The sequence below is a fragment of the Lissotriton vulgaris genome, chromosome 6 (genome assembly GCF_964263255.1).
Source record: "Lissotriton vulgaris chromosome 6, aLisVul1.2, whole genome shotgun sequence".
Classification (NCBI taxonomy): Eukaryota; Metazoa; Chordata; class Amphibia; order Caudata; family Salamandridae; genus Lissotriton; species Lissotriton vulgaris.
In genome coordinates this window covers 370,668,775-370,690,806 of record NC_141694.1, presented here as the reverse complement: position 1 = coordinate 370,690,806, position 22,032 = coordinate 370,668,775, and the positions used below count along the sequence as shown (strand labels likewise).

Sequence of the window (22,032 nt, the reverse complement as noted above, 5' to 3'; positions counted from 1 at the left end):
CTGTGCTGGCCCGCGTGATGGATTCCTGGCTGAAGGGTTGCGGCGGTAAAAGGTGGATCTGAGGGGGCACTGGACTGATTACGTGCCTTACCTCCCAGGGTGCGACTACACCTGCGCCTGTCTTTGTAACCTACTCTGGTCGTGCCACCCCGTGGAGCATCTCCATTTCTCGCAATGAGCAATACAGTGGCATTGGGGGATATGCAGTCCCTGTACCTGGGGCGACATAGGAGGGCCGTTCAACAACTGGGGGCAGAGCATGGTGTGCTTAACAACGTAAAGGCAGGACTATTCATGTTGCAGCTGAGAAGCATCTTGAGGAGGGGCGCTGAGGAAGGCGGACACGCCGAAATGCATTCGCCATGGACATGTTCTCAATAAAGTGCTTCTTCTTTTCTACCCTGGGGCCAATGCTCATTCTTTGAAGGAGGCGAAGGTCATATATATATATATATATCTATATATCTATATATCTATATATATATATATATATATATATATATATATATATATATATATATATATATATATATATATATAGCTAAACCTATTACAACCGTGTGACTGTCTATTAAAATTAACATGGAAAAATACTAGCTCCAAAGCCTTTTCTTGCTTGCCCCAAAAGTAAAAGCTGGTAACACAGTGCTCCACGCCACTAGTCAGCACCCGCGCCACCTAATCAATAGCATCCCCTATGGGGAGATGCTAAGGATGAAAAGAATTTGCAGTACGGAATCTGATTTTCAAGTGGCCCAACAGGAGTGCAAGAAACGTTTTCTTGAGAGGGGCTACAGTAATAGGATCCTTGAAACGGCAATAAGAAAAACTAATTCCGTTACTAGAGAGAAAACACTAACACCTAGGAGTAAAGACCCTACTGTAAACCCAGCTGACACTCACGTGAATTCTAGGGTCATAGTTCCTTACTGCCAACAACATGCTTCCATCAAAGAGATCTTTTCAAAAAATTGGACCTTGATAAGGGGGGACCCTGTAATTGGAGATGATGTTTCGCCCAGACCGGAGATCACCTTCCGAAAATCCCCCTCAATGGCAAATGCTCTGACTAGTAGCCTTTTGGAGCCTGTCATTTCAGGCACATGGGAAGCTCTTAGTACGGGCTTCAAAAAATGTGCTTTTTGTAAAGCTTGCAAAATCGGAGTGAACAAAACGCATTACACCAGTCCCTTTCGGGACAATCCCATTCCTATCACAAAAAGACTTACGTGTAAAATGGAGTTTGTCGTCTATGTGCTACAATGCCCATGTGGCTTGAGCTATGTTGGCAGTACTCGGCCAGCAGCACATAAGCGGATTCTCCAACACATCAGGGCCATAGGAAGCAAGGATCAGGCATACCCGGTGGCACGCCACTTTGAAGCTGTGCACAATAGTGACTCTAGTTATCTACAATATTACCTGGTAGATACAGTGATGCCGCTCAAACGGGGGGGTGACAGAGAAGGCAGATTGCGCCTACTCGAGACAAGGTATATTCTTGAAATGAATACTAAGAGCCCAAATGGATTAAACGATCGTGAAGATCTGTATACCTGTCTCAGGGATACGTAAAGTCTCTCCAATAGATTTCCAATTGTCCCCGTACCTGTGCATTTGAGCATATCCCACACATTCCTGTCCTGATTACTTTTCTTACAATTGTCGGTGGCCTCCCGGGTTATTCCCAGTTGAAGCAGGCTTTATACACTTAGTATACATTACTGTATATATTGGTACTGACAGTACACATGATTAATTGGCACATTTATGTGCTTTTTCCCTCAGGGTATCCTGCAAATCGCCTTTTTCTGTGAAATACCTTCATTCATTATTCTTACTATATGTATTTTAATGGTCTATGCAAACACGAGCACTTTTTCTTACGTTCTTTATTATACTTTTGGATCTCACAGCTGCACACTAGGGTCGCACACACTGTTTGGAAGGAGGTTGCCTTAAAGAAAGTGCTTTTAAACTTTGTTTCAGTAGTAACGGCACATGATTTTTGAGGTAAATCAGCTAATTTGAACCATTGCCAACCACAATGATATTACATGTTATTTAATAACATAGGAATGCATAGGAATTCTTAGGTCCTATTTAAAATGGGTAATTTGTCCTACGTGTAAATTTGTAAATATTGAACTAATGTGTATATATATGAATTACAGAACGTAGCAAAATATATTTTGTGATATTTCCATTTTGGAGCACTGTTATATAGACTGTGAGATTGTATATAAGAGTGTAAAATAGTAGCGTGTATATAGTGACATTTTTGATAAGAGGTGACAACCCATTACTTTTATATTTGCTTCTGCAATGATTTGTGGTTGGAGATCAATTGCTTCTTTTTATGTATGATGTTGATAACAATATGTATTTTATGCCGTGACAGAGAAATGACTGAACTATGATAATGTTGGGCACTTGCCCTCAATTGTGCGAAATTGAAATTTTGAAAGTTTACAATGCACCTTTCACTTTAAGCGCGTAGCCGCTCCCATGCACTGATGTATTTAAGCCCCTTGTTGATTTCAATGTACGTCATGTGATCAAGCCTCGTTGGAGGTGAAACGCGTTATGGCGGATGGCTGGTGAAACACTTGAATAAATCACCGAAAATTTGCACCTAATCTGGGCTCACTCTCGTTATTCTATTTGACTGGAGAAAAGAATAGCGTTTCGTTCATATATATATATATATATATATATATATATATATATATATATATATATATATATATATATAGCTAAACCTATTACAACCGTGTGACTGTCTATTAAAATTAACATGGAAAAATACTAGCTCCAAAGCCTTTTCTTGCTTGCCCCAAAAGTAAAAGTGTATATGCCCAGATAAAATGAAAAAAAATAAACATGAATAAATACAGAAGGAAATGTTGAAAAAATAAATACCATAAAACCAGGAGCCCTAGATATAATGGAGCTGTGGTTAAAATTGGAGATCGAAAACAGATCTTGTTCCAAATTGTGGTTTGTTGAGATCCCTGAGAGCCAAGTTGAAGCCAAACTCGTAATGGATGTGATTAAAATGTATGTAATTGCAGAGCAGATCAAACAAAAATATAGCTCACAATATTAGGCATGCCCATATAGTCCCTAGCCATCAGAATTTCAATACAAAGTATCTCTGTGCTATTCTGTTCAACTTTGAAGACTTTCGTCTCAAGGAATGGACATTGTTAAAAGCAATACAAGCCAAATCCTTTCAAACTTCCGACAAATATTTGTTCAGGAATATCTCCAATATGGCCTTGACAACGGCATGTCAATTAATATAATTCAAATCTAAGATAAACTCATTCAAGAAGGTGGGAGTCCAAGCTGATTGGTTCAACAATAGAATTTGAAAGTAATTTGAAATGGACAATTTCAGACAGGCTATTGATTTTCTGGAATCTATAATTGACTCCCGGGATAGGGATAAGAAATAGTACCAATTGCGGCAAGAGGATATAAGCTGATCTTTCATTCCTATTCTCTGGCCTATCCTATGAGCTGCTTTTGTTTTTCTCACTTTATCGTGCTGTCATTTGATTTTCTGCTAGGTCCTCCCTGACTAAGCTATATTCCTAATGCATTGTATTGGTTTGGTCTAACGTAGGGAGAACAGGGGGGAGAAACATTATAGATATCAGAATTCTACCACCTGAGAAGATAGTTCTGAGTGTACTTTCAAGGTATTCGACTAGGGGGGTCCAAAGGGAGGGCACGTTCTAGGTGGTTTTTTGAGGGTGGGTCAAGTAGTGTGATCACAAGTATAACGGATGGGTTGGAGTTCTGGTGGCATTTACACAAGCTAGGGAGGAGGTATTGGGTAAGGGAAGGGTGTGCACCTTTGCACAGAAAAAGTTTAAATTATTTTTTAAGACTTCAAGGATCAACAATACAAATGGGAGATAGTGTATTCTTAGAATTTATGTTAAAATCCAGCTTCTTTTGCTGTATTTGTATGGCTTCTGGTCCAGCCCCCCAAAAAACTTTCATAGCGCAGCCATGCTTGTGGTTAAAGTGTGATTTTGAGGTTTCAAAAGAAGAATCACGGACATGGACCTGAACACATGATGTTAGATTCATGTAATGCTAATGGCCTCAACAATAGGTTCAAGTTTAAATTAATTATGGCCTGGGTAAGGGCTTCTAGCGCAAGCATTTTCTTTTTCCAAAAAATAGATGTTAAAACCATTCCCTCTCAGTCACAAATTCGGGGTTATGTTGTCCATGCCTTTTTCGAATCTGTAAATGCAGCAATTAGAGGCTTGGGTACGCTAATTTCATAGAGCTATGTTGGGAAATACAGTAGGTGATACAAGACAAGAGGAAGGATGGAGTTGGGTTAAAACCTTGTTGTAAAACCAGGGGGCATATTATCAAGGGGGTTTATCTCTGCTTTTTTGGCTTTAAAAGCCAAGAAAGCGGAGATAAAATTATCTCCCTATTACCAAGCTGTCGCTAACACCAGTTAGTGACAGCTAATAGGAGATAGCGACCATCTTGGGCCCCGCTTTGCATGTCAGTGATATTTATCACTAATGACATGCAAAGTGGGCGTGCCAAGATGTTAGAGACTGGAAACAGTCCCTAACATCGCTATCTCCTATTACCAACTTTTGGAGATATTCGCGCTAAGCGCGAATATCTCCAAAAGCTAACACCTGCCCTGAGCAGTTCTTAGCCATGTTATCCAATGGGAGGTGGATAACATGGCTAAGAGCATTTGCTCGATAATGCATGAATATCGCTGACTTTTCAGCGATATTCATGCATTGCGGCCGTTTTTTATCGCATTTGCGATAAACCTTGCTAATAGCAAGGTTTATCTGCGATAAAAATCGCCGATGTGCGGCGATAATTTTTGTCTCTAAACAAGTTAGAGACAAAAATTATCGCTAGTTGATGGTAATATGCCCCCAGGTGATTAACTTTAGAAGCTATTACAGCCCCATCAAAGATTCAACATCAGTGTTGGAGGAAATATATATTGCAATATGGGTACTGGTTCATTTATAATGGGGGCGATTTTTATGTTCTACAAAACATCATAATGGATTCTTCATGAATAAATAGGCAACAAAACAAACCAAAATCCATTAAGCTCATGAGAAGGTTCTGAGAAGATTAGTACAAGACCCCTGGTGAGCTAATCAATCAAATTATAAACAAAACACTGGCTATTCCAAAGATTTTAATTCAGCCTCCCAAATTGACTTTTTCTTAATATCACACTTCGTTTGCCTCGAGAAGGCAGAGAATCTGGCTAGTGGTTATTCTGACCATTCAGCAATAACAATTGAACTAGTCATGGAAGAGTTGGATTAAATTCACTTTAAGTGGTGTTTCAATAAATCTATATCACATACCAATACTTGGGTGGACCATAGTCATCTTACTTTGGAGAATTTGTGTTGCGTAATATAGGTGTGGCCTCTTCCATCCCTATTTGGGGTGCTTTAAAGGTCTATTATTTGAGGCAAGGTAATCGCCTTTAAAGCTAAGCAGACTCAACAAGAGGAGGCGAAGCTTAAGCAATTAACATCTCATTAGATCTGGCAACTCAAGTAGCAAAGCTAAAGCTAGACTAAGCAAGACAGAACAGAAACAATCATTTTTTGCGGGCAAAATAGTAAACCGAAACACATGTTTAGAAAAAAGTTCCAAGGAAAGTGAACCTGGTCGGTAAGACCAAAAAATATTCAAAACACAATAAAATCTATTCTCGATGCGGACGCTAGCAAAATATTCACGCGGCCAAATGTAATCACAATATGTATTTAGAACCGCAACACCATGCCCCTTGCTCTATTCATAGCTGGATGGAAGGCAATACCCTACAAGCCATGCCAAATGATCAGGAAGCGAGCATTGCTGCACCAATTACATTAGCCAAAGTGGAAAATGCATTCAATTCCTCTTCTAATGAAAAAACGTGCAGAACTGATGGATTGCCAGCTGAGTTCTATCCAATGTTTCAGCACCAATTAAATAAGTTCTTAGTTACTTTGTTTAATCAAATCCTTACAGGCAACAATATCCATAGCTTATTCACTGAGGCTGTTATCGCTAGTTTTCTGACCAAAGGGAAGAAAAAGAAGCCATCTGAGAATAATTATCCTTATTGACTGATACGCCTACTTAAAAGTGACTATGATTTTTTTACAACAATGTTTGCAAACAGATTGGTCCGACTAGCTCAAGCTGTTATCCATGAAGATCAAAATGGATTCTTACAAAGTAGATAGATTTCTATCAGCACCAATTATCTAGTACAAGCAATCGATTTTTATTCATCTAACAACATCAAGGTTGCAATTATTATTCTGCTCAGTGCTGAAAAAGCCTTTGATCTGGTCCAGTGGGAAGTGATATTTGCAATTATGACCAGACTTAAGTTTCCAATGAGCCTGGTGAAACTATTGAGAAAACTAAAGAAAATGCTGAAGCAAAATTCATTATTAATTCAAAACTAGCCGGATGGGGGCGTGGCTAGCAGCCAAGCATGGCGGCAGCGTGAAGTGAGAGCTCCCTAAGGCATTACGGCCTTTTCTAATATCCGACACTCTCATCCGACACATCACTCACCCGAAGGAGCGGAAACCAGGTCCGGTACCAGAGCGGCACCATCCGATCCAAACCAGAAGAAAATCCGGGGCTGGGAACTGCCTCATCGATTGCTAACGTAATCGGGCCTGCGGCTGGAGTGAAGCATCGGCCTTGAGTAAAGGCCCAACCCCGGCGGAAGTGAGGTCTGGCCGGCGTGAACTCGGGGAGACCTCCCCTGACCGGGCCGAAGCGGTGGACAACCCCGCACCAGTAGAGGCAGTGAGGGCTTCCGAAGCGCCGCTGCGACAAAGACCAACGGAGACACCTGCCGGGCCCTGGGGATACCGCCGAGGGAAGAAGACTGCCGCAGCGATCGACAGTGCAACTGGGCTGAAGGCGGCGACTCGGCCGCGGCCTCATGTGCATAGGACATCCCAGCACAGGTGAGACCTGACCGGCGCGAGTGAGGCAGGAGGAGTGCCGCAGGCCGGGAGAGACACCATTGGCAGCGGCGCGAGAGGCAGCACACAGCGTTGGCCTTCGGCTGTGCCTGCGGGTGCCCCGGGGGTCCCGCAGAGAACACAAGCGGCGCTAGGAGAGCACCCGAGAGACAGCGCCTGTCGATACAGCCCCAGAAATACATAGCAGCCCAGGCCCAGAGGAGGAACAGCGAAGGGTGACCCAGATGGGGATGACTCCAGTCAGACTCTAGCCAGGCCATTAAATAAAGAGCGAGTGAGAGACTTACTAAGCCGGCAGATAGATACGCGGCGTACCCTCAACGGCCAGCAGGTCCAGGACTAAACAGATGCGGGCACTACGGCAGGGGGTATATTGGGACTGTCACCGCCCAGCGCCTAATCGGTGACCGGCCCCACCACCACGCGGTAAGCCCAAGCAAGGAGCGGCAATACAGGCCACAAACACCCCTGCAAGACAAGCGGAGTGACGGCCGGATAAGGCTCACATTGTGCTCACAACAGACGTCCTGCACGATCAGTGGAGGGAACGAGGAAAATTGGCGGATTGGCAGCGGGTAAATCCTTGGAGCATAAAACGGTCATTGTGTGCTAGATACCCCTGCCGACAAAAGCCAAGGTGACCAGAAGGGGAAACGCTACAAGACACACAAGATCGCTGGGACCGCGCTGGGCCGTTGCTTCCGGGCCCGCAAAGGGGACGTGAAGATACTCGCAGTGCAGTGACGACAGTGCTGGCCGGAACGAGGACCAGTGTCTACAGACTTCGGGCCATGGCGGGCAAGGGATCCAGAAGTGGGTCAGCATAGGCCAGGCTGGATAAATTTGCATATAGCCAACACGGACAGTCGCAAATAAATGGGCGCAATTCCACGGGCTCTAGTCAAGATACGGACGGGGCCAAGAAAGTGACGCTAGAGGACATTATGAGGACCCTATCAGAAGTGCAAACGACAGTGGGCTCCATTTCCTCCGAGGTTACCCTACTGCGAGCAGATTTTAAAAAAATGACCGAAAGGGTGTCGCAGGTAGAGGTGGTTACGAAATCTCTCGTAGAGGACACTTCAGAAATACAAATAGCTATGGAACGCATGGAGAAAGTCACCAGGCTGCTGCAAGACAAACTGGGCGACCAGGAAGGGCATTCCCGAAGAAATAATATGCGCATTCTTGGCCTTCCGGAGACAGAAGGGAAAGGAGCAATGGACCTCTACGTCGAAGATCTCATCAAAACTAAATTGCAACCTAAAGGGCTGTCGCACTTCTTCTCAGTCGAAAGGGCACATAGAGTGCCTGGCAGAACACCTAAGCCAGGTGCAACACCACGGCCTGTGCTGGCCAGACTGTTCAACTTTAGAGACAGGGATGCGATCTTACAGGCAGCGAGAGTGTCATCACCCGTTAAGCTCCAGAACTCAACGTTAGCCTTTTTCCCGGACTACACAGCGAAGTGGCCAGACGCCGGAAATCATTTAATGAGGTGAAAAAGGCACTGAGAGAAAAGGAACTGCCATACTCAATGCTGTTCCCCGCCAAATTGCGAATAGTAGCCGATGGGAAGACGTGGTTCTTTGACAAGCCGGAGGTGGCGCAAGACTGGCTTGACGGCTGGAGACAAGTAGGACAACCTCGCCGTACACACAGGGGTCGGCCGAACCATCATAATGGCAAACACACGGATAATCAGACCGAAAATTTAGCACGTCACGATGGAGTATCGGAAGCAGAATCCGCCGTTGATCAGAATCCGCCTGACTCTGGGCAACCGGCCCCTGTCTGAAGACAGAAAGACTATGGGACAGACCGAATGCGATACACTGGAACTTAGACCTGGTGAAGCGGAGTAGGGTGGGCAGAGCCGGTGCCTGCGGGGGACTCACCGACCCCACGAGCAAGTAAGATAGTTGGGGATGGGTCAAAGCACTCTGCAAAGTTGGGGAAGCGGGCAGGGGACAGTCCGTGGAGAAGGGGAGCAGGGAGGGGGGACGGGGGGAGTTCTAAAATTAATGTTAATGTTCATAGTCATCACTCACGCCACATTGTACACGAACGCACCGAGTAACGAGCTATTCCTACGCATCAACACAGACCGCTACCCATACACTGAGGCCAGTAGCATGGCAACCAGGGCACTACTCAAACACTCCAATGGCCAAACAGGTACACGCTGCACCCACTGAGGGCGCCCCTACAACAATTGAGGTTCCCCCCACTGAGCTTGCTCACTTGGAACGTCAGAGGATTGGGCGATAAAATAAAGAGCGGATTGGTTCTGCAGGCAATTAAACGCCAGGGCACGGACCTAGTATTACTTCAAGAGACGCACCTCACGGGGACAACATGTAAGGCGCTTCATAGACGCAGATATGTGATGGCAGTACATGCCGAATTCACGGCAGGCTCCCGAGGGGCGGGGATACTTATGAAAAAGAATTCGCCCTTTATGGTAGAACACCGCAAGACGGATGATCAGGGTCGTTTCGCAGCATTACATGGCCAATGGGAGGGGAAGCCCCTCAACGTGGTTTCCGTATACATCCCCCCGGCGCTCCACTCTGTCGCTTTGCCTGCCCTGGGTAAGTTCCTTCTAGACCTCCTGGAGGGCGACACGATCATAGGAGGGGATCTAAATGCAATAGTAGACCCAACGATGGACACATTTCCCATTAGAGAACGCCCTCGGAGTGCTGCAACCCTCCCTGGTTTTCTGGAGGCAATGGGCATTACGGATGTATGGAGACAGTTACACCCCGCAGCGACACAGTACACATACTATTCCGCTGCACACAATAGCCTGTCACGTATAGACTATTTCTTGTTCCTAGGGGTAGGACTGGGGAAAATAGACAAAATAGACATCCTGCCCAGAGGCGTCTCCGATCACTCCCCAATATTTCTATCACTCACCACCAAAGAGAAGAAGTGCGCTAGACTTTATCCAATTTACCCGAACTACTTAAAAATCCCTAAGATCAGGAAGAAACTTAAATTAGCGACCACACACTATTTTGAAGAAAACGCAGGAACAGTGTCCTCTCCCTCGGTCTTGTGGGAAGCATACAAAATGGTCCTGCGGGGTGAAGCAATAGCAGCAATAACAGGGCACAAACGAGAGTCCCGGCGAGACCTCACAGAGCTCGAGCTGACACTCCACAACGCGAAAACTACTCACATGGCAGACCCCACACCGGAAACAGCGCACCTATTACAATTACGGCAGCAGCAATACCAGGCCCACCTTAAAACGAAAGTCCAAGTCTATATCACCAGCACAGCACATAGAATATACGATGTAGGCGACAAAGCTGGGAAAATGCTGGCATGGTTGGACAAGAGAGGGGGAAGTAATAGAGGTATACAGAGGCTACACACACATGACGGACAGCTGCAGACGCATCCGGAAGAAATAGTGTGCACATTGGCGCGCCACTTCCAAGAGATATATACCCCAGAGCGGGACGTCACTGCCCAAGCGGCGTCCATCTCGCTTGAAAACATTGACATCACCAGGCTCACACAGGAGGCAATGCAAGAGCTAGAGGTTGACCCAACAGAAGAGGAAATTCAATTGGCGATTCAGACACTGCAGTCAGGAAAAGCGCTGGGACCCAATGGAATACCCATAGAATGGTATAAATCGATGGCCGACACACTCAGTAAACCGCTAATGGAAATGTACATAGAAAGCCTGGAAAAGGCGGAACTACCGCTGGACCAGCGCACAGCCACGATTGTAGCCATACCAAAGCCGGGCAGGCCTCCGTCTGACTGCTCCTCGTACCGCCCCATCTCCCTGCTTAACGTGGAGGCCAAAGTTCTGGCAAAACTGCTGGCCAACCGCCTGGTACAACACCTGCTAACACTGGTCCACCCTGATCAGTCAGGCTTTATGCCTCACAGAAGTACAGCACTGAATCTCAGGCGGGTTCATGGGGTAATGGCGCGAGCGCATCTCTCTCCGAAAAAGCAGTGATTCTCTCCCTTGATGCCAAAATGGCTTTTGATCTAGTGGAATGGGAATATCTATTTGCGGTACTACTAACACGTATGGGCTTTGGACCGAAGGACATAGTTTGGATACGACTACTCCATACGAAACCGGTGGCACAGGTAGTAGCTAATGGTCATGTCTCGCGAACGTTCCCGCTGGGAAGGGGGACGAGGCAGGGATGCCCTTTGTCACCGTTACTTTTTGCCCTGGTGCTAGAACCCTTGGCAATCCTAATTAGAACTACACCATTGCTCAAAGGAATCAAATGGGAGGAAGGGTGGGAAGACAGAATCTCCCTATATGCAGACGATATGCTGATTTGTATGGTTGAGCCTGAAAATGGGATCCCAGCATTACTGAATCTCTGCAACACACATGGGAAGTCATCAGGCTACACCCTGAACTGGTCCAAGTCGGTGATTTACATACTAAAGGGTCCGGAACCGGTGTTACAAGAGGGTTGCCCCTTGGCATTGGCGCCAGACTGCTTTAAATATTTGGGCATTATCATTACGAATAGTGCCACAGACTTCTTTGACATAAACTTGAAGCCGCCTATGGAACGCCTTCGTGCAGACATTAAACACTGGCCGACCTTGCCACTGACCCTCCTCGGGCGTGCGGCTCTTCATAATATGATGGCACTTCCCAGATTCCTCTATGTACTAGAAAACACCCCGTATCTAGTCGCCCCAAGATATTTCAAACAAGTCGCAGCACTGGTCTCAAACCTACTCTGGAATATTGGCCCGGCACGTATAGCATATGATAAATTGATAAAAAGTTGGTACGAGGGAGGTGTTGCACTACCTAACATACAGCTATACTACTGGGCAGCCCATCTCAAAATAATAAACCAGTGGATACATACTCCGAGAGATGACCCAGCATATAGAGCGGACTGGTCGCAATTGGGGTCCGACTGCATGCTCTCAGTATTATATAATAAATCACACGTCAAGAGACTGTTGGGTCCAACGCAACACACAGCGGCCCTGTGGCACATAGCACAAACATGGTTAGGTTGGAAAGGGAAAATCACCAAACTGACACCGCTATGGTACACAAAATCATTGGGGAACCTAAGATCTTGTAAGGGATTTACGCAGTGGGACTGCATAGTAATCTCCACAGTTGGCGACCTATGGGACAAGGGCACGGTGATCGCGTTTCCGCAGCTCCAACAGCAATATGGCCTGAGCTCAACCGAGACATTTAGATACGTGCAAATAAGACACGCGCTGCTCCAGGCGATCCCAGCAGGCACTGAAATACCCGAGTCCTCACCACTGGAGGATAGGATGCTAACAGACTTTATGCAACAAAGCGCGACTTCGCTCATATATAAAAAACTGATCAACAACCTAGGGGACCCTACAATGAAACTACGAGAAAAAATGGGTGGGAGAAATAGGTGAGGTTACTGAGTCAGAATGGAATGAAGCACTAGCCTCCCTGAAAGAAGTAGGCATTTCAGCAAAATTCAGATTAGTATAACTTAAAATATTACACCGCATCTACTACACTAGGATGTTGCTTCACAAAATACACAGGGCACCACATCCCTTCTGCCTTCGAGGATGTGGGGAGGAAGGGACACTGTTTCATACAATCTGGGAGTGCCCGCAGATACAGGAATTCTGGAAGCAGGTTATGCGCACTGTCTCACAAACGCTTAAGATCTCCGTTTTACCTGAACCTCGCAAATGCTTATTGAACATTTGGGACCCCAATGATCTGGATAGATATGGACTAATATGGGCTACCCTGGCCATGACGGTGGCTAAACGAGACATTGCGCAAAAATGGGGAGCACCAGAACTGCCTACAGCAAATAGGTGGAGTAGAAATATGGACATGCTGATGGTTACAGAAAAAGCGGTGTATGTGCTCAGGGCTTGCCCCCGCAAATGGAACAAGGTATGGTCAGCGTGGCATATTTACAGAGGAGAAAGTTGTGAACCCCTCCCAGAGGAGGAAGACTTAGACTCTGAAGAGGAGGATGAGTAGATAGTTGGGTGGGGGTTTGCCAAGGCTGCTGGATCGGATAGTGTGTCGTTCGAATACAGGGTTACTGAACGGCATAACTCGAAGCATGAGGGGTGGCTGATGGGTTGGTGTGAACATGGAATGACTACCTAATTGTGATGACTCTTTTTAGTTTTAAGAATTCTTGTTTTGATGGTTAATATAATACACAGTGCACAACAGAAGGCCTTTAGAATGTGCTTTAAGGATTGCTTTATGGATACATGGTTGCGAAAATACGAATTATTGGTTGGAACAGGTTTGCCGTAAATACGATTAAACTGGGGGCAATATGATCTTAGGATACATGGATATATGGATCAAAGTTTAAGACTTCAAATGTAACCTTGTATATGCAACCTTTGCCTTGATGACAATAAAGATTTCTTTTTAAAAACCAACCGGATGAATTGTCACAAGTTGAGGGACTCGACTGAGCTGCCCTCTGTCTCATTTACTCTTTTCCTTATTCATCAAACCTTTTGCTGGTCTCCAGTCACTGGAGCTACAAAACTGAAAGTTTTAGTGAAATACATGATACTATATCTGGCAGAGGAAGAAGGGAATATAAAAAATGCGGCCTTCCAAATAGATGAATTCACTTGTATAGGGGGCTGTAAAAGATATCATACAAAGTTGGAGGACGTTTTATTTATTAATAACTGAAAGGTCATATCTAAATAAACATGAGCCCAGGTCAGATAGGTTCTATCTATACAAACATTCCTAACCAATTGTTCCTGTTAGATACCTGGGTTTCTTTGTTGCAGCTAATTTTGGCAATCTTTATTTGCCTGAACTATGTCCCCCTACTAGTGCACGTGAGTAGGCTATTGAACAAATGATAGCTGCTCCCATTAACTATTATCAGTCGGTTAAAATGAATATCCTTCCCTTGTTTCTCCTTATCTTGTCTAATGTCATGCTTAAAATTCAGCAATCTTTTTTTGATTAAATAGATTAAATATTACAACATTTAATATGACAGGGAATGACGCCATAGATCAATTTACAGGCATTGTTATTAAATCAGGGAGAAGGAGGGTTGGTACTTCCCAGAATTAAAATGTATTATCAGGCAGTCCTTTTGGATATGTTAACCCAAACTCCTACCAACAACAATGCTCACAAAAATTCCTGCTTAGATAGGATGATTAGAGAAGCAGGATCCAAGCTTTTCACATTTAAAAAAAAAACCCAAGTCATGAAAATGTCTAGATATACGTTGCCACATATAATAACCAATAGATTTAAAATGACTGGACAAGAATATAACATTTCCAGCTCTATTTATCTTTACATTTAGCCAATTGTATTGCATAATGGATACAGTTTGAGTCACCTACTTTTAGCTAATGGAATAGTGTTGTATGTTGTACATGTAAGGATTCTTTTCAAGCTGGCTCTTTTATTCAAATGAGAAATGTTTGCAGTGGTTCTAAAGAGTAATTTAGGGAAGGAGCCAAAAGTATTAGCAATCTCTATTTTGAAGTGCATCTAAATAGTTTATAAACTATGGGCCCAATTACAATGGCGCTTGGATAGCAGACTGCTATCGTCGTCCGACAATGAGTCGGTGCTCCTGCATGCCGTATTACCGATCCGAATGCCATGTAGGTGGTCGTAAAATGCCTTTTTCTGCTGTGGCTTGTGCTCTGCCCCTTTTCCAGGCCGCATCAGAAGCCACAGAAGAAAAAGGCTTTTCAAACAACCATGCACCATGTGGTGCCTGGCACATGGTGCATGCATGTTTGGGGGGTACCACATGGCCCCCCTGGCCAATTAGCAGTAGCCCACGGAGGATGAGGGCCCTACTTGGGGCCCCCAAAATCTCTTTCGTCTGCTTTTTTAGGGAGGTGGGACCGCCATGTCAAGGCAGTCAGAAAGGGACATCCTAGTCCCTGCAGTGGTGCCTGCACAGGCACTGCCTCCATTGTAAGGGTTAGAGTCTGATCGCCGCCCCTGATGAACACCTTGAACCTGTAGGAGGTGGTAGTCTTCCCCCCGACATAATCACTTCAACTGCCTGTATTGTAATCCATCATCGGCCAACTCCCTGGTTGTCTGGCAGACTGCCATCATTAGTCTGTCAGTGGGGGTCCAGCCGACATCAAAATGAGGGCCTATGTGAGGAATTGTTTCCCCCTTTTTTTTAAGCAAAATTGCATTCCCAACCAGCTGTAAGATCGATGTGTCCCAATAGAGGTTTTGTAATAATCAATTTAGCTCCAAAGCTATTTAATCTGTAAATTATAAGACAATCGCTCATTTCAGCAGATTGATGTGGTATTGCACACCACAATGTATCCATAAAATGCATGGTGCAGTTTCATTTGCATGATTTAGATGCAGAGATGAAAAGGAAGATTGGCTTCCTATTTGCTTTACTTGTCCCTCATTGTATAATCTTTTCAGAAAGACTATCCTTGTTTTTTGTCAAAATTTTAACTTAATGTCCGATATCTACAATGCACTGTTTAGCATAATTTTACAGCAGCAAGAGATTCCCATTGGAAGTAACTGTTTTCATTTATAGCCACACTTATTGCTAGATAATTGAAATCACTTAATTGGAAATTCACTGATGTTGCTACTTTCAGTCAATGGCTCGCAAAAATAGGAGGGTCAAAATGTTTAAAAATTTGCATCCGGTAATAGCTGAATTCTTAAAAAGATTTTTACATTTTTGCAAAGCTAGGATGAGTGACATCAATTTGTTTTTCCTATAATGAATTGTTTTGTTTTTCTTTTACTTGAGCCATGATTGTATTTTCTATTTGAGAAAATGTCTTTTCTACATCAATAAAAAATAAATAAACAATGATAACTATAATATTTATCATTTATAATGCTTGATACAAATGCTTTCAGGTTTTGGTGGGAAAACAATGGAATCTTTACACATGATCAACAAAATCAGCTAAAAAAGCATTCTCTTTCCCGTATAATCTGTGATAATGCTGGACTTTACCACGTACCCATTGATGCATTTCTACTGGGGACATACCCCCACGACTTTGTTTCATGTAATCAAATCCCTGGAATAGATTTAGCACCTTGGAAGGAAACTCCTAATCAAGGTAAGTTGAAATTCAGCGCTTGAAAACATGATATTTTGTTATCTACTTTTATGCTCTAATTAACATTGAATCATATAGGAAATATCTTGCTACGAAAGGTAGTTTTTACTCAACTTTTTGACTACAAGATAATTGCTGATTATTGGCTGTAAAAACATGGACTGAGAGAATTAGTAACATGGACGGAAAAGTTCACTTGCAGATCTCACACCATGATTGAGACGTGATTTGTAGATAGAAGTATGCTTTTATCCAAGTCAAAGAATAGTATAAGTCAAAGAAAAAAATTATAAAGAATTGTTTGAGATGGTTGTATTATTTTACACACTTTAGGATTGATTCAGAAATGCATATAAATAGGATTCCCTTTATGTAAAAGGCACAGTTCCTTTCAATGTGTGATTGCAATGTGTTAAACTGCGCCCAGCCTGACCACAGTAGTGCCACTGGCAGACAAACATTTTTGATCATATATGTTAAAACTTGACAAACTGGCTCTCCGTCAGGCCGAGCGCCGATGGCGCCGCAACTATGATCCTCATCTCAAGTTAGAATTCGTGAACCGCCTAAAAACCTATAAATCCTCTATTCTCGAGGCCAAAACAACCTACTTTTCTCGCAAAATAATGGAGTCTGCCTCCAAGGCAAAAGACATATTCTCCATTGTCAACGAGCTCTCCCTTACTGACCGGGTCACTCTTCCCCCCTTGCCCACTCAGGCTCTATGTGACTCATTAAACACTTACTTTCTGGATAAAATTATCACTATCAAAAACAATATTCCTCCGCCCCCATCCCCTCTTTTATTCCCTTTACCTCCTAACAACCCACACCATCTGGATGCTTTCCCCCCTATCTCTATTACTGAGTTCCAGAGATTACTGCATAAAGTTAGTTCCAGCTCCCCTAATGACTGCTGCCCGCCCCCCAGATCCTTAAATAAATCTTCTTGGCCTGCCCTGACCCTGTTACCAATCTTAAAGAAAGCTAATGCCGACCCTTCGGTCCTAAGTAATTACAGGCCCATTTCCCTCCTCCCCTATCTAGGAAAGATCTTGGAGACCCATGTCACACGCTGTCTGAGCGCCTTTATTGAGAGCTCATCCTTTTTGGATCCCCAACAGGCCGGTTTCCGCCCCTTCACTCTACTGAGGCGGTCATTGTTGCCATCATGGACACTCTAAGAACTGGTGCTGACAACAACATCTCTCAAGCCCTGGTCCTGCTAGACCTGTCGGCGGCTTTTGACACGGTCGATCATTCTATATTGATCGACCGTGTCACTAACGCCGGCACTCAGGGCGTTGCCCTCGATTGGGTCAGATCTTTCCTTGACAAGCGTTCTCAAGCCGTACATCTCTCTACTTTCTCTGCTTCTTTCTCTTGTCTTTCCTGTGGAGTCCCTCAGGGCTCAGCTCTATCCCCTCTGCTTTTCAATTTGTATATGCAGCCCCTTATGGTTTCTCTTCGCAAATCCTCTGCAACAATTTTCAACTACGCAGATGATTTGCAGCTGATTTTCCCTATCGACACCTCTCCTTCCTCCCACATTGGTTTTCAAACCACCATGTTAGACATCTCTGACTGGATGGCTCACAGCCAGCTCAAATTAAATCCTACAAAGACTGAGCTTGTGCTGGTGGGTGGGCCGGCCAACCCATGGAACGATAGCTTTTGGCCCCACTCACTTGGGATCCCCCCTCGCCCTGTCAACTCTGTGAAAAGCCTCAGTGTAGTCATCTCTGGTGATCTATCCATGAAGTCTCAGATCAGTGCAGTAACATCATCCTGCTTTTTCCATCTACGTAGGATACGCAAGACCTGTAGATTTCTCACCAGAGAAGCACTTATCCTGGTCATCCTGGCTCTTGTTATCTCCAGAGTTGACTTTGCCAACACCTTATACGCAGGGATCCCCGCCTACCAGCTCCAGAGGCTACAGCTGATACAAAACCAGGCTGCTCGCTTAGTATATCACCAGCCTAAGCACCAGCACGTCTCGCCGCTATTACGGTGCCTGCATTTGCTTCCAGTGGCCAAACGTTGCACTTTCAAACTTGGATGCACAATTTTTAAAGCCCTTTACAATCTTGCACCTGCTTTTATTTCTTCCAGCTTGAAGCGGTACATACCCACACGTAACCTACGCTCTTCCGCTGATAACCTCTTGCACATCCCTCAAATCCATCGCAAGAAACATGGTGGCCTCCGTTTTTCTTTTTTAGCCCCTACATTTTGGAACTCCCTCCCCTCCCCCTTCCGCCACTGCCCCTCTTATGAATGTTTTCGCAGGACACTGAAGACATGCCTTTTTAAGTCAGCATTTGAGTAAACTTCTGCCCTGCATCTGTTATGAGCGCCAAGAAACCGTTTCGGTGAACGTGCGCGGTATAAGACTTTTTAACATAACATAACATAACATGTTGATGTTGTAAATACATATTACTGTTCATTATTGACATTTTATTTAACTTTCAAGCACGGATTAGCCAGTGGCAAAATGTGTACTACGCCGGAGTACTCAGAGTAATTTTGGTAATTTTGTGTTACTCTTTTGAATAAGCCAGGGAGGAATTTGCTGAGTTCTGCTACACAGAGCTCTGCGAAGTGCAAAATAAACTCAGCCATGCTACCCGGAGCTCCGCAGTGGAGTACATTGGACAAATGCTGTTCGCAGTGATTTTCAGTGCCGGGTGCTTGTCTGCACTTTGCAATCATTGCGAACGACACCATGCACAGCACAAGTGGTGCTGCTTCCCTTTCTGCAAAAAACACAGTTGATGGACAGAATGCAGAACAATGTCTTACATTCACCCCAGTACAAAGATCTGGGCCTAAATCCATCGTTTATTTGCACTCCACACCACCCTAGGTCAGACAATGGCTACATGCAAATCAGCCTTGACCCTGTGCCTCATGGGAACAGTCCAGCCCGAACTACCAAGCCATGTCTTTCCTAGACCGGAATCAAGTATCCAAGGACCGGTTTCTGGTTTTCAGCCTTCTTCAGCCTGGATAGCTTGACCCTTTCTGCAGCTCGAGTAGAATTTTCCTCGATTAGCCTGCGAATGGACAGTTTCTCAACACGAGCGGTCGCAATCATACACAACCACTTGTTAGATGTGTTCACATCTAACATGGGCTTCGATTGGAATTCATAGAGCATATTATCAAGGCCATTATCGCCGCTTTATCTGCAGTTTCCTGCCGATAAAAGCAGCAATAATGCATTGCCTGTCCTTGATAATATGCCCCAATGTTAACTAAAATAAAAATCATTACAAATTTTTAATTATATATATATATATATATATATATATATATATATATATATATATATATATATATATATATATATATATATATATATATATTTTGCCATTTTAAAAGTTACATTCATTTATTTTCTTTAACATAATCTAAAATAATATTTAAATTTTGGTAAAACATAATTAAATAATTTTCAATTAAAGATTACCATTATTTAAGTTACATAAAAAATATGTTTTGACAATATTTATTAAAAATTGTAGCGAATGTAGGATTTACATTTTCTTTTTAAATAATAATTACAAATGTAATTAATAAATATTATTTATTTAATTATTTATTCAACATTTATTTTGTGGAGTTAATGTACTGTAACATTCAATTTCTTAAATTCTAGGTTAGTAATAATTTTTTTAAATTAATTTAGATTTTCATAATAATCTATTTTAAAACATTTTCTACAAATATTAAAAGCTAATATTTTCATGATACTTTACCTCATGGAGATCTCTGCTCCAGTGATGCAGAACTCTGCCTATGTGTAAAAAGTTACTGCTCGTAAACTTCTACTTAAAAATTATTACAGGCTCCAACTCCAGATTTGAAGTGATGGAGAAAAACATATATGCAACTAGTAGTACATTTGCATAAGTATAAAGTTACTGCAGCTTGCAGAGAGTATATCAACATGTAAATTTACCTTTCTAAATAGTTCCAAAGGTTTTAATTTGTGTTTGTCACTTAAATGTTTATATTACATAGAATGTGTGTTGTAGTAGGATATTGGGTATTTATTTAACAGTAAATATATGCCTTTTGTGGTGATTACATTTTTGAGATGGTGAATGTGTGCTAATGATGTAGAAGGTTTTTTTTTCATGGTGTTTGTGTTACTGTAATTTCATTTATTATACATTGCGGGTTGCAATATATATCCCTTATAAGTAGTCCAAGACGTGGGTGCAAGCAGTAGTTAGGTTATTGAACCATAACTTGCAAATTTCAGTGGTCATGAAGTTTTGTTTGCAAACAACAACTGCACTTTAACATTCCCTTTTTCAGTGAATTCCAATGTTAAATAAAGGTTATGGTGTTATGAGCAAACTTATCCTTAACTTTACCTTAAGGTTTGGAATTTTTCAGTGCATATTCTACATGGAATTGTTTTTTGGGACCTCAGATACTCTTTATGGCTAACCATCACTGTGGACAGACCGAGGCTGGCCCCAAAATCTTGGACCATGCGATGCTCCAAGTAAGTCTGTGAGGGACTTAGTAATCCAAATTAATAATCAATTATCAAAGAAAAATCAGGTTAACCATATAATTGGCACCTGTTTTAGCATCATGCGCAATTTGCGCAAAGTGTTTAAGTGGATTCCGTTGTAAGCCAGGAAACCATTAGTACAGGGACTGATCATCCGCCGTATGGATTACAGAAATGCCCTGTTGACACAAATAAATGAAGACCTTTCTTCCAGGCTTCAGGTTCTGCAAAATACAGCAGCCAGGCTGGTGCTAAATCTCCCATCTGGATCTCCCTCGGCACCTAGCCTAAGACATCTTCATTGGCTACCAGTTAGAAAGCATACCCGTTTTAAGTCTTAAACCACTGCAATCTACATCTATGGATAGTGGCATAGGACCACACCTAGAGAGGTATGATTCATGGAAAGAGCAATAGGACTACTCCCCTGAGACATATCACTGCAACCTACATCTATAGACAGCGACATAGGACTGCACCCAGAGAGTTTTGATTCATGGTAAGAGTAATAGGAACATAACATGCATCTGATTTCATCCTATGACTACATAAACCACAAAGGCATTGGTGATATCACTACAAAACTGGGCAACCATGATCTATGACCAAAAGATTTATCCAGGCCTATATTTAGACAGAGACATGGGGTTCCGCCCACCTCATGGGCAATGGATTCTTGACTTCACCGTCTGATTTCATCCTACCTCTACATAAACCACAAAGTCCTTGGTGATATCTCTACAAAACTGGGCAGCCATCATGATCTATGAACAAAACAATTTATTCTGGCCTATATTTAGATAGTCATAGGCTTCCGCCCACCTCATGGGCAATGTATTCTTGACTTCACCACTACCCGCTTATACGAACAGGGAGAGGATCCACTGATCATTGGATGGTCTTATTTTTATTCTGATTTAATTTTAATTTGCAATTGTTGTTACTGCGGATCATTTAAGATTTGACAAGTCACAATGGTGCCTTATCACATGCTTTTGATAGGCCTATCGCATAGTACAGACGTGTTGGGGTCTCTACCTTTATATCTCACTACTCTAAACAGACCTCATGCGTGGAAGTTTCCCCACTCTACATAACATGGCAGGGCCCTGCCTGACCCCCAAGGGCGACACCTACTACACTGTTGTCTAGCCTCCTAATCTCTCCAAAACCGCCACAAAATCCGTGAAATCCGTGAAACACTTTATCCTAAAAAGTCATCCCGAGACCCTGGTCTCCGACCTGCAATTTAGCGCAAACAGGGCACAGTCATCAATGACCTCATCTTATACTCCAGAAATGGCGTAAAGCCTTCTCAAACCTCCTTAAGGTACACATAGCCAGAAATAA

General features: G+C 43.3%; 1 protein-coding gene across 1 annotated transcript in view; it reads left to right on the top strand.

The window, feature by feature from the left end:
- The window catches only part of TPO (thyroid peroxidase), a 945,924-nt gene that overhangs the window by 532,235 nt on the left and 391,657 nt on the right, over nucleotides 1–22,032 (top strand). The window contains exon 11 of the mRNA XM_086925200.1: nucleotides 15,937–16,145. Coding sequence (XP_086781326.1) covers nucleotides 15,937–16,145 — 209 coding nt within the window. The remainder of the gene's footprint in view (nucleotides 1–15,936; nucleotides 16,146–22,032) is intronic.